The sequence below is a fragment of the Ptychodera flava genome, chromosome 10, assembly GCF_041260155.1.
Source record: "Ptychodera flava strain L36383 chromosome 10, AS_Pfla_20210202, whole genome shotgun sequence".
Taxonomy (NCBI): Eukaryota; Metazoa; Hemichordata; class Enteropneusta; family Ptychoderidae; genus Ptychodera; species Ptychodera flava.
Window position 1 is genome coordinate 11,078,329 of NC_091937.1, and position 12,497 is coordinate 11,090,825.

At 37.6% G+C, this 12,497-nt stretch overlaps 1 protein-coding gene across 1 annotated transcript; it reads left to right on the forward strand.

Annotated features, from left to right (window-relative positions):
* The first annotated feature begins 5,120 nt into the window (after nucleotides 1–5,120).
* On the forward strand, nucleotides 5,121–9,363 carry LOC139141978 (cytochrome P450 2U1-like). Its single transcript, XM_070711761.1, has 3 exons — nucleotides 5,121–5,503; nucleotides 5,720–6,700; nucleotides 7,097–9,363. Exons 1-3 carry the CDS (start codon nucleotides 5,155–5,157, stop codon nucleotides 7,273–7,275), a joined length of 1,509 nt encoding a protein of 502 aa, XP_070567862.1. The 5' UTR covers nucleotides 5,121–5,154; the 3' UTR covers nucleotides 7,276–9,363.
* Nucleotides 9,364–12,497: the final 3,134 nt, after the last annotated feature.

A 12,497-nucleotide genomic window follows, 5' to 3' on the forward strand; every position in this document is an offset into this window, starting at 1 on the left:
GAGTCTATGACAAAACTGTGAATATTTTTTTCCAAAGTAAAACTTGCGATACTTGTGCATATATAGACGTTGGAGATGAAGTGACGTATTTGTACTTGATTAGTATAGGACTGAAAATGGCGATTCATTATGCACGATAATCTTTTAGAAAACTATGAATACATTGTTTCCAATATAAAACTAGCAATATCGATGCATTTATAGACGTTTGATAATTGACATAATAGTACTTGATTAGGCGGTTATAAGTGTAAATGTGTTCAAGAAATTTGATTTGGAATTTCACCGAAAATGTTGATTCACTATAGATTGGAGGCAGGCAGTCAACTATGAATAATCGCAATCATACCAATCCATAATCCCATAATCATGCATTATTATTACAACAGAGAAACATGAGAGGGTAAGAAAAATTACTCAGAGGAAATGCACAAAATGTCGTGTTGTAAACAACAATGGCCGATTGAGTCGGAGACGCGTGAATTTAGTCCTAGTTTTACAAATGTACGTATGACTTCCTCCCAAAAATACTAGTTCAATCCACAGTATAAGACACGTAGAAACGTACATTAGCACTGTCATGCACTGTTATTACAGCAGAGAAACATGAGAGGGTAAGAAAATTTACTCAGAGAAAACTCACAAAATGTCGTGTTGTAATTAACAATGGCCGATTGAGTCGGAGACGCGTGAATTTAGTCCTACTTTTACAAATGTACGCATGACTTCCTCATAAAAATACTAGTTCAATTCACGAAATAAGACACGTAGAAACGTACATTAGCACTGTCATGCATTATTAAGAGGGCAAAAAATTACTTAGTTGAAACGCACAAAAAGATCGTCCATCAACAGCAATGGCCGATCGAGCTGGAGATGCCTGCACGTGAATTTGGTACAAATTTGGTGAATTTGGTACAAGTTTTACAATGTAAACATGATTTGCCCCGCAAAATACTAGTCAGTTGACGAAATACTTAACGTTGAAACGTTTACTATCATGGACATGCATTATCATTTCAGCAGAGAAATATGACAGGGTAGGAAATTTTCAGTTGAAACAGGAAGTCGCTTCGTAAACAACAATGGCCGATCGGGCTGAAGACGCACGAGTTTTTAAAAATACTACAGTGCCGAAGTGCAAGAAGTACATAATTAAGTAAAAGAAAGTTTACAGTATTACACATGAATCAGAAATAACCTGTTAACGTTTTTCTCTTAACAATAAGCTGTATCTGTACATTTAAATATGTTTGATAATTCATGTAAATATACTTTGCTTGAATTGGCAGGTTTTTAAAGTGCACATGTGTATTCCAAAAAACATGATACTTCGATTTCATTGATAACGTTGAGTCAGTATACATGGTAGTCTATGAGAAAACTATGAATAATACTTTTTCAAAATAAAACTGGAAATATCTATGCATATATAGACGTTTGATGATTGACATAAATTTACTTGACTGAAACAGGGTGGTTACAACTTGTGTGTGTATAAAATATTTGATTTTGGAATTTCACAGAAGTTGTTCCATACTATACATGAGAGTCTATGACAAAACTGTGAATATTTTTTTCCAAAGTAAAACTTGCGATACTTGTGCATATATAGACGTTGGAGATGAAGTGACGTATTTGTACTTGATTAGAATAGGACGGTTACGTGCATATGTGTTAAAGAAATTTGATTTTGGAATCGCACTGAAAATGGCGATTCATTATGCACGATAATCTTTTAGAAAACTATGAATACATTGTTTCCAATATAAAACTAGCAATATCGATGCATTTATAGACGTTTGATAATTGACATAATAGTACTTGATTAGGCGGTTACAAGTGTAAGATTCACTATAGATTGGAGGCAGGCAGTCAACTATGAATAATCGCAATCATACCAATCCATAATCCCATGACAATAGGTCAGAATTCTTAAGACAATAGTTGTAAACATAAACATAAAACAGCACAGAACGGACAGTAAATAGACGGTTACAAACCGTTTGACAATTGATACAAATGTACATGATTGAAATAGGTTTTTTGAAAGTGAAGATGTGGACAACAACTGTGATATTGCAATATTAACTAAAAAAGTGGTATTTCACTTATGGTAGTCTACAGGTAAACCATTAAATATTTCCCCTGAAAAAACTTGCCATATCGCTAATATCGCTCGATTTACAATATAACATGCCTAAGAGTTACTAAGGCAACCTGTTGATGTGACAGATAAATATCTTATTCAGATTTGCAGTTAAACGACTTCAGAGAATGAAATCACACAGCGAATCATTTTTTGTTTCCTAGAATATTTTTAACACTGAAACCAACTTTTGACAGGATGGATACTATGTAATTAAGCAATCCACCTGTATGGGCATTAAAGTCGCCAGCTATAATCAAATAAAAATCATTGAGCTGACCATATGAATCGAGGATAATATGCCCTAAATTCTAAATACCATCATAAGAATCATATAAATACATTGGTGAGCGCTCAGGCGGTATATATACAGAAGATAACAGAAAATGTTAATTCAACCTGAGGATTGTTTTATCAATGGTGATCAGAACAACATTTTGTGAGTGTTTAAGAACTCTTTTCACGTATGGAGCTAAATGATTAATAACAAAAATAGAAACACCTCCCGAATGTCTCCCAAAACGACTTTGCTTTTCATTGTATGAAGAGAAACATTTATATCCACTGGCAGCGTTATCAAATTCAACTTCGGACTTTGCATTAAGTTGTACATGGTATTTTCTTATCAAGTCTATGAAATCAAAATTTTCAGATGTTTACGTAAACCTTGAACGTTCCATGCAAGGATAGCTAGTGGTTCATTGTCTTGCTGGGCCCGGCCAGGTACCTAGCTAGGTGCCTGGCGGCTTTCATCAGATACTTCCTTGCACGAGTGACGGTCGTCGTCTCAGATGCCACGTTCTGGCGTGACAACAAGTTCATCATATTTCAATCTCACTTTCGCTGAGCTGTTAAGATTAAGGATCTCTCGTCCTTTGGTCACTAGCTTGTTCCGGATTGCTCGCATTATTGGTGAAAAATCTTCGTCAATACTGATTGATATGCCTTTCAACTTGTAAGCATTTCTTAGCACAAGGTCCTTGTCTTTGAAGAATGAAAACATTGAAACAATCAGAGGAAATCCACGGATTGAAGTGCCAGTGATTATATGTACTTGTTCAAATAATATGTCCTTGCGATACCTAGCTTTTCATTGATCAAATTTCATCTTTCACAATGTTCTCAGTCGTATCCCAGTCTTCATGAGGGATTTCTTGTGCAATGCCTCGAAATAATTAGTTGCATCTTCGACTTCTGTTATCGTTGTCATCAGCCTGCTTTCGTATTACTTTCACTTCTTTCTTCATTTCTGTCAGTTTTTCTGTATGCTTTTTTATTAGTCAATTCGTCAATTCGATGCGCATTCGAAATAGTGGTCTCACGAATAGCATGCAAAGTGTCTTCGATATTATTCATACGACTTTCTATGGCAGAAAAGCGGCGTGTCGGTTCTTTTGAGTCGCTCTTTATTTCAGACAACAAGTTCGAATCGTCTGAGGATCATTTTTAGCTCACGTGTGTAAACACATGGGCTAATGTCATAGCGATGTCTGTCTGTCTGTCCGTGTGTGTGTGTGTCTGTCTGTCTGTCTGTCTGTTTACACGATAACTCAAAAACCCTGAACAGATTGAAGTCAGATTTGGTACATAGGTACCATATGCTACTTGCAAGAACTGATTAGATTTTGATTAGTGTGGCTTGCATATTAATGAAGTTGTGCAATATCGTTTTTTCCCATACAATGGTTTCCCTATGGAGACGGTAATGACAGTGTAGACATATATCAAGAAATACTGCACAAAATTTCATGAAACTTTTCACAGATGACAATCTCAGACCATTATGATGATACTGTGAGTGTCATGTCAATGATCTTCTCATTTGCATATTTAATGAACTTTTGTTATTAGTGAGATAACTCTGAAATTCCTGCACCAAACTTGATGATACTTGCAACAAATATTGATGTGATATATATCTTATTATACTTAGAAGCATTGGGTAGTGTAAAGTTAATTAATAGCTCATTTGCATATTTTATGAAGTTTTGTAATTCGTCATATCACTCCGATATAACTTCACCAAATGTGATGAAACCTGCTGCAGATACTGATCCGACAGATATCTAACTGTAGTGTAAAGCATTTAGTAGTGTGAAATTAATTAAGGGTTCATTTGCATATTTAATGAACTTTGTAATTAGGTATATAACTCTGAAATTACGGCACCCAAGTCAGTGAAATTGGGTACAGATACTGTTTTGATAAATATCTAATTGTACTGAGAACCATTTGGCTGTGTGAAGTTAAAAAATAGGTTATTTGCATATTTTATGAAGTTTTTTAATTAGTGATATAACTCCAAAATAACTGCACCAAACGTGATGATATCTGCTGCAGATACTGATCCGACAGATATCTTATGGTGGTGTAGAGCATTTAGTTTTGTTAAGTTAATTATGGGTTCATTTGCATATTTAATGAACTTTGTAATTAGTGATATTACTCCGAAATTACAGCGTTAAATTAGATGAAAAAGAAAGAAAAGCAAAGAAAAAAAGAATAACATTAGCGCTTTCATTTTACCAAATAAGACCGTCAACAGTCCAAATGACCTTTCTGCCCAGACTATTCATGTTTGTAGTGTCATGCGCAAATTCCGTTGTATAGGTACGAATTCAATGTTTACAATCACAGCAGAATCGAGGTCGAGTACCAAATCCACTCGGCCAAAGTATCACGCTGCTACGATGCGACATTGTAAGGCTAAAACGGCACATGTATCTGTTGCTGAAACTCAAAGACCAGATACTTCTTTGTCCTTGACCTGCAGACGCAGTCTACAGATCATAGTTTGGTTATTCGGGTTGTTTCTTGTTGTTACAGTATTGAATTACTTTATGATATAACGCGCATTGCTATTTCTTTACCAGACCTGCGCATGAATGAACACTGAATAATGCGACTCAGTGGTGATTAATGAACAGCGCTAACTTTCTGACCTCTCACGTACATTACTGAATGATTTTTCAAGGCCAGTACATGGTAGTTTTTGAAATGTAATCATGGATACGTCGGACATGTCAGACGTTTTTGCCCATATAATCACATTTCTTGTCTTCTGCGCGACTGTTGCGTTTGCTGTCAGATTTCTACACCGACAATATCGACTTCCCCCAGGACCATGGGGCCTGCCTTTTGTTGGGTGTTTATTTCATCTCGGCAAGAGACCTGAGAAGACTTTCAACGACTGGGCCAAACTTTATGGAGACTTATTCAGCGTACGGCTGGGGTCGGAACTGGTGGTTATACTAAACAGCCAACAGGCTATTAAGGACGCCTACGTCAAAAACGCCTCTAAATTTTCCGCCAGACCCTCAAACAATGTTGGAGCCAGGCTTTGCAACAGGAAAGGTAAATTACCGGTCCTTGGACTAACTGAATACTCTCATCAGTAAATCAAAACAGTGAAACGAGTTTAAAATATGAAACCCCAGTCGATGAGCAGCCATTTTGTATATGTCATCATTTTCTCCATTAAGCTTTTGATTTTGACCTTACTACTCCATGTGCTGAACATCATACCGTAAAACTTTAAAAAAGGAAACAATATTTTTTTTTCATTTACAGGTCTGATCAATGCTCCCTGGCCTGACTGGAAAAGAATCCGTACTTTGTCAAAGAAAATCCTTCAAGATCTTGGATTTGCAAGAACCCCTACAGAGCAACGAATCTATGAGGAAAGTGAATATCTCCTCAACACAATGCGACAGCTCGACGGTGTACCAACTGACGTGAGTTATGTTCTTATGAACGCTGTTTCCAATATAATGTGCAGTATGGTTTTTGGTCGACGGTTTGATTACGATGATCAAGACTTTAAGGATTTGCTACTGTCAATCCATATGGCAATGACCAAACTTCAAGGTTCTGCACTACTGACATTTATCCCTATCCTATGGTACGCACCAATGACGTTCAAGAAAGAATTACATCATCATTATCAGAATGTTGTAGACTATGTGAAGACGATACTCGAGAAGATTCGTGACGAAAGGAAACACAAACCTTTATCAGAATCATTTGTCGGCGCATACATGACACGAGAGGAAGAATATAGAAACAGTGAGCCCGGGAATAAAGACATCATACAACATTTCCTAGGGGATGCAGAACATCTCCCGATGACTGTTGTCGGCTTATTCGCTGCGGGCACACATACCACAGCAATCGGCCTGTTGTGGGCCATACTGTTTCTATGCCTAAACCAAGATATTCAAGAAAGATGTTTCAACGAAATCAAAGACAATATCGGATTGGACAATGCACCATCGTATAGTGACAAACAGAAGCTACCTTACATCGAAGCTGTGATTATGGAAGTTTACCGTAGAGTAAGCATCGTTCCCCTAGGTCTACTTCACGCTGTTTCCGATGATGTCGAAATCTACGGCTATACTATACCTAAGGGAACCATGGTTATGTCAAATCTCTGGGCTGTACACATGGATGAGAAGAACTGGGAGCGACCTGAGGAGTTTAACCCATCTCGATTTCTTGACGATAATGGTGAAATTGTGAACAGCGAGCGGATAATGCCCTTTTCAATAGGCAAGTGGGATTACTTCTATAGTTGTTTCCATTCTTGTAAATGATATAGAGGCAAGTTGTAAAAATCTGTTGGGGCTGCACCATACTTAAAGACCGAAAAAATACCGGAGAATACACGAACCTACCTGAAAAAATAGTTCCAATGGCTACCACAAAGTATCTTCTTAACAGTCTTTTTATGGATGCAGATTGCTTTTTATTAAGGAATGAATCAGTTCAGCGTAAAAGAAGCGTAAAGGAAGAAAAAGAAAGTACATTTCATATTTGGAGATGCTGCTCATAAGCACATGATTCAGATCAGAAAGTGACAAAATTTATGGCTTTTCTTTGGGACTTTGTGCTATCCTGTGTTGTCAAAAGGTCGATCTCTGAATAATTTGTTTTGTACACCTGCAGGGCCAAGGGATTGCGTTGGTTCACAGTTGGCAAAGGTAGAGTTCTTTATCTTCCTCACTCGGCTTCTTCAAGTTTTCAAGTTCCAATTACCAGATGATGTCCATCCATCGTTGGAGGGAAATCCTGGCCTGGTAAATGCACCAGATGACTTTAAAATCATTGCCTCAATACGCCAATAAGAAGTCTGTTTGCGGTTACTTAAGGTTCCAAGACAAGTATTGGACATTTTCAATTATGAACCCAGCCCAAAACCGAGCTCGTAACCCCATTAAAGTGTATTTCTGAAAGTCTAGATATTGGAAAATAATGCGTTTTGTATTATTAGTCAATTGTTTACATAAGGACCACGTGACAGTCAATTTGAATAGCCTCTTCAAAATCGGGTTTTTACATTTCCCGGCACTAACGCTTCTGAATCAGTATTTTTCGGTCGAAAAAACTAAATCTATAAGCCTTATTGGGGATAAATTACGTTGCATAACGATTTAACCGAGCAGAGAAGGTGGAGATTTCAAAAAACACAAGGGCACTCGTGGTAATCATAAAAAACTTGAGTATTTTTCGGTCCCCTGTTGTGACACACAGCGAACACATCACAACGTATGTCACCCAAAATACTGACATGTGACTTTACTAGTGCCGTTTTGGCACAGCTTTTAAACGTTTTCCGTGCCGGCGGCTATTGCTATCGATAAACTTGTGTCAAATTAAAAAGCCTACATGGGATGAGCGGTTCTGTGGCAAGGAGGTGCGTCAATCCAATCGGGTGGTTAGTTGCATGGAGGTAGGTTGTAGTACGAGCCCTAACTTATCACTTTCCTTATATCACTTTTTCTCGTCATCGAAAGGAATTCTTGCTTTGCGCTTCCTTGGCATGATCTGATCATGGAACATTGGTTTTAAGAGCAGGCCGTTCTTATGTTGTTGGTGTGCAGCGCTAGCGATGAGATATGAGTTACTCACAGTCTTTGTGGATGGAGGGACTGTGAGTTACTGAAGGGTATGACGGTAGTTTATTCATGGAGCTAAACATGGTTTATTAGAGAACTTCATATAACAAAGCATTGTACGCGGAAGGAATTACTCAAGCCATTACTATTAGATCAGTCAACAAATCATTATGTAAATTGGCCTGTGTTGTCTTTCTCTCTGTCACTCACGAATAATTAATATGCACATAGTCATGTTAATGATGTGTTCAGTGTCTATAACTGTGCACGTCTGCCGTGTGCTCGCCACGTGCATTTGTTTAGATTCCGTAAAGATCAATTTTCGTAAAAATTCGTGAGGACCATGGGATTTAGGTACATAGATTTAGCACTATTCAATAAGGTCTCTCAGAGAATTTGGAAAAATAGACCTACAATATACCACAAGCTTGTCACAATACCTTAAACACTGGAATCAGAAAAAAACGATTAAGAGTGCATATATATCAAAACATCATCTCCACCAAGTTGAGGCAAAACAGCCTTGTCACCCTAGCTCACCTCTACGTTATACCCAAGGTTGTGGGGTAGAGTAGCCTTGTAATACAGATGTCTCGCGACATTATTTTCATCGTCGGTGATTTTATGTTATCAGTTGCAAATTGTTATGTGATTGTATATCTGCTATGTTTAGCACTATATATTTTTATATTCGATATTTACTTTATTGAACAATGTATCTGACACATAATCGGACTTTTTAATTACTCCTTTTGGGGAATGAGAAGTTTTTTTTATTTGATTTTATCTATCCGTTGGCAAATTAGCTTTAGGCTTTTTTATCCACAATGTTGATCATTCATAATTCATATTCAATTATTATCACCATAATATTGATACGTTTGTGATTAAAACAACTTGAAATGACAATGCACATAGTTGGAGGTTTCGATAGTCCCTTGAATCAGTTGCACATCGAATTTGAATCATCTTTTTCCAGGCATTGCAATTTTTCTATTCAACCTTTTATTACTTTAATCTTTTTGTGCGATTTGTTACATATAAAAGTCGTAGGTCAGGGATTCTATCTGTTAACCATTTCAATAAAGGAATATAGAAAATTAAATGGTGGAAACCGATTCGTGATTAACAGAAGGTTTATATCAAATATTTCTTTAAGTTACTCATTGAGAATTGTCGGTCGCATATTATTATTACAAGATTAGTTGAAGCTGTTTAGGTAGACTTATTCATGAATTTAGAAAATCCGGAGTACTAGTGTGCTCCTACGTAATGAACATAACCTATTTTCTTATGACTGGAATTTACATCATCATGGCGATCAGATTGTTTCTCTTAACTTTTTATCATATACCTACATTCACGTGCCTGTGTAAAGCTATGGGAGAAAGCGCCCTCAGATCCGTGCATTTTTTTTTACGTATCACGCCCCAGCCCGGTGCCCAAATATGGGATATCGCGTGCATTTCTGAACTATTTCGATTCTGGCTACTACGCGCGTTGCTATCTGCAAACGTTCCATTCGTACACAAAGCCAGCGCGAGATTAGGAAAACGTCTGCTCGCTCAGATCGTAGTTGTGCGTCGCGACAGTGGAGCCGTGCTGGTGACATCGGCTTTTATTTCTAAATTCTAGTGAAATCCTGTGTATACTAAGTGCGTGCCTGTTCAGTATAAATTACCACAAACTGACAACACGCTTTTGTCCTTCTAACACCTCGATTTTCAGCCTTGATCTCTGTTGGTCATGTACAGTACGGATGTTGCTTTGCGCGATCTAGAATTCTGCAGGTAAACAAATGACGTCATTATGTATGTCAATCCGTGACGGGAAGCGGTCATCGTATTTCTGAAAAACTGACACAAATGGTGATGAATTTTTGATATCGCACGCATTTTCATCTCCCAAGCAATGTTGAATATTATGTAAACTACATATTTATCATTCCATAAGGTATAATGATAAAACCTTTACGGCCCTGATACGGCTTTTGCTGCCCTTGGTCGTACGGCGAACGGGCCCTCGCACGCTCGGGCCCTTCTGCCGTACGACCTCGGGCCGCAAAAGCCGTATCAGGGCCGTAAAGATTATTTGTTTTTCTTGTAAAAGTCTTTTCCGAACGTTTCTTTCGTCGTTTGTTTGAAACTTAAACTTACAAGGAATCTTATTTTGTATTGTTGGTTCTTCCTGAGTCCCGGAGGATATTGAGAACCTCACATACTGTGTTAACTCGACCAATTCGTTATACGTATTATAACATTATAGGTACTGTCGATATGTTGACATTATTCGTTTTCAGATTAAGCTTATTTTAGTCAGTATGTACCCTTAATTAGAGATGTTTTGAGTCAATAAAGACATCTCAACAGAGGTCAATCAATAGCGCATCGAATAATTCTACCTTTTCTCGGCCCTTCCGTCCCGTTTTCATAAAATACTTGACTTTCACGGGTCTTTAGTAATAAAATCAACCGTTGGCGTACAACGGTCACCTTGTTTACTTTACACATAAAACTAAACCTTAAATGATGAAAAATATACTTGAACATGTAAACATAACACAAAAATGACCTATTTCTGGTAAGCTAGACAACTCACTTTGTGACACAACCTCATTTTCTGTAGAATAAAAGGTTGTAAAATTTGTGCTACAAAACGAACGACCTGCTTTGATATTACAGCACAAATTACAATTTCCGACTCAATAAATGAGTATAGTATCCTTTTTTCATCTGTTAAGCTAGGAAGCTTGTCAGTAGAGTGTACAAACCTCGTCTAGCTATGTCCAGTAACAAAAGCTTAAGACTGACAATTCTGGACTGACCATTATTCACTTTTTGAAGTCGTGATAATTTGATGTAAATTCACTGAAAAAAAATATAGTGGAATACCGTCATGATTTCCCTGTGGTTCCACAAAACTCTTATAAGGTCTAAGGTCATAAAGCGGCCATAAGTACGCAAGGTTAACGTAATCCCCATCAATATTATTGGACTCCGCGTCCTCTATACCGAAACTCACTGTACGATGAAACCCCATACGTTATAGACGTAGGTGTACAATAACATAGATTATTCTGTGACTATATTGACTGCCAACATAAAATCCAAAAACAGTCTGCAAGAGACCAGAGCGTTACTGTGATCTCAGTGAGTCTATTTGTACAAGTCTTAAACAAGTACTGTTTTCTTGAAACAGCAAAATGGAAGGATCTAGGGGCAGCTTCTTGGTATTTCTGGCAAACATTTGTGGTCTGGTAGAGTGACTGTTCTTAATATTTATGAGGTAGATGCATAATGAAACGTTCAGTTAGCTATCCTATCATTTTTTCCCATTTTCAACGTTAGGGAGCCGTTATTATCTACGGCCGGGGGTCGGATGAATGTGAGGGGGTCATTAAAAATTGAAAAATTCAAAGGGGTTGCTCGAAATGTGGAGAGGAAGTGAGGTTTACTCAATTTTTGGTGCGAAATAAATTGAAACACCTCTCAGATTGCACCATCGCACACATCACTTTCTCAAAATTGTCGATGTGAGAGGGGGAACTCTCGCGCTCTACCCCTTGGGATGTTCTTTACTAGTATAAAACAAATTGAAAAAACCTCTCATATTGTACCACACTGCAACATTTCACACATCATTTTCACAATTTGTTCACATGATCTAAGACTAAAATGAACTGCTGTGAGTTAATCCTTCATCATGCACTTTTCCATTCAAAATTCCTGCATATTCTTTTGTCGTCAATCTCTGGCAAACTGAGAACTGTTTTTTTACAAAATGTACTGTCATTGTTTGATTTTGAATATTTTGACTCAAACGCTTATGATGTCAAAATGCAATAAAACATCAGTGTTTAATGTCATAAAAAAAATTGAAACACATCTCAGATTGCACCATTACACACATCAACTTATCAAAATTTTCGATGCGAGAGGGGGGACACTCCCTCTTATCGTGATCTCCCATCTTCGGGTGTTCTAAAAGTTTTACTTAGGTCAAACGTAAATTAAAAACACCCCTCAGGACGAGTGCAAATCCACTCGCCCCAAGCGTCTTGCTTTCGAAGCGACATCGTAAGGCTTAAACGGCACAAGCATCTATTGCTGAATCCCAAAGACCAGATATCTCTTTTTCCTTGGCCTGAAGACGCAGACTACAGAACGAAGTTTGGTTATTAGAGTTGTCTCTGGTTGTAATGAATTGCTTTATGACCTAACGCGCATTTCTATTTCTTTACCAGACCTGAGCATGAATACACTGTGAACAATGCGACCGACAGTGCTAATCAAAGTATTGGTTCATATGTATATGAGCAGTATATGAGTATATGTATATGAGCATTTCAGACTTTATGAACCCTCACGTACTTCACCTCAGGGCTCTCTGAGGGCAGCCCATGCTTTCGTTCGCAATCTGATCAGGTCACGCCACTTCGAAGCAACACCATT

Coding starts and splice junctions, on each gene's coding strand:
- LOC139141978 (XM_070711761.1), top strand. CDS start 5,155: ATGGATACGTCGGACATGTCAGACGTTTTTGCCCATATAATCACATTT. Junction 5,504..5,719: donor CAGGCTTTGCAACAGGAAAG/GTAAATTACCGG, acceptor TTTCATTTACAG/GTCTGATCAATGCTCCCTGG. Junction 6,701..7,096: donor GATAATGCCCTTTTCAATAG/GCAAGTGGGATT, acceptor GTACACCTGCAG/GGCCAAGGGATTGCGTTGGT.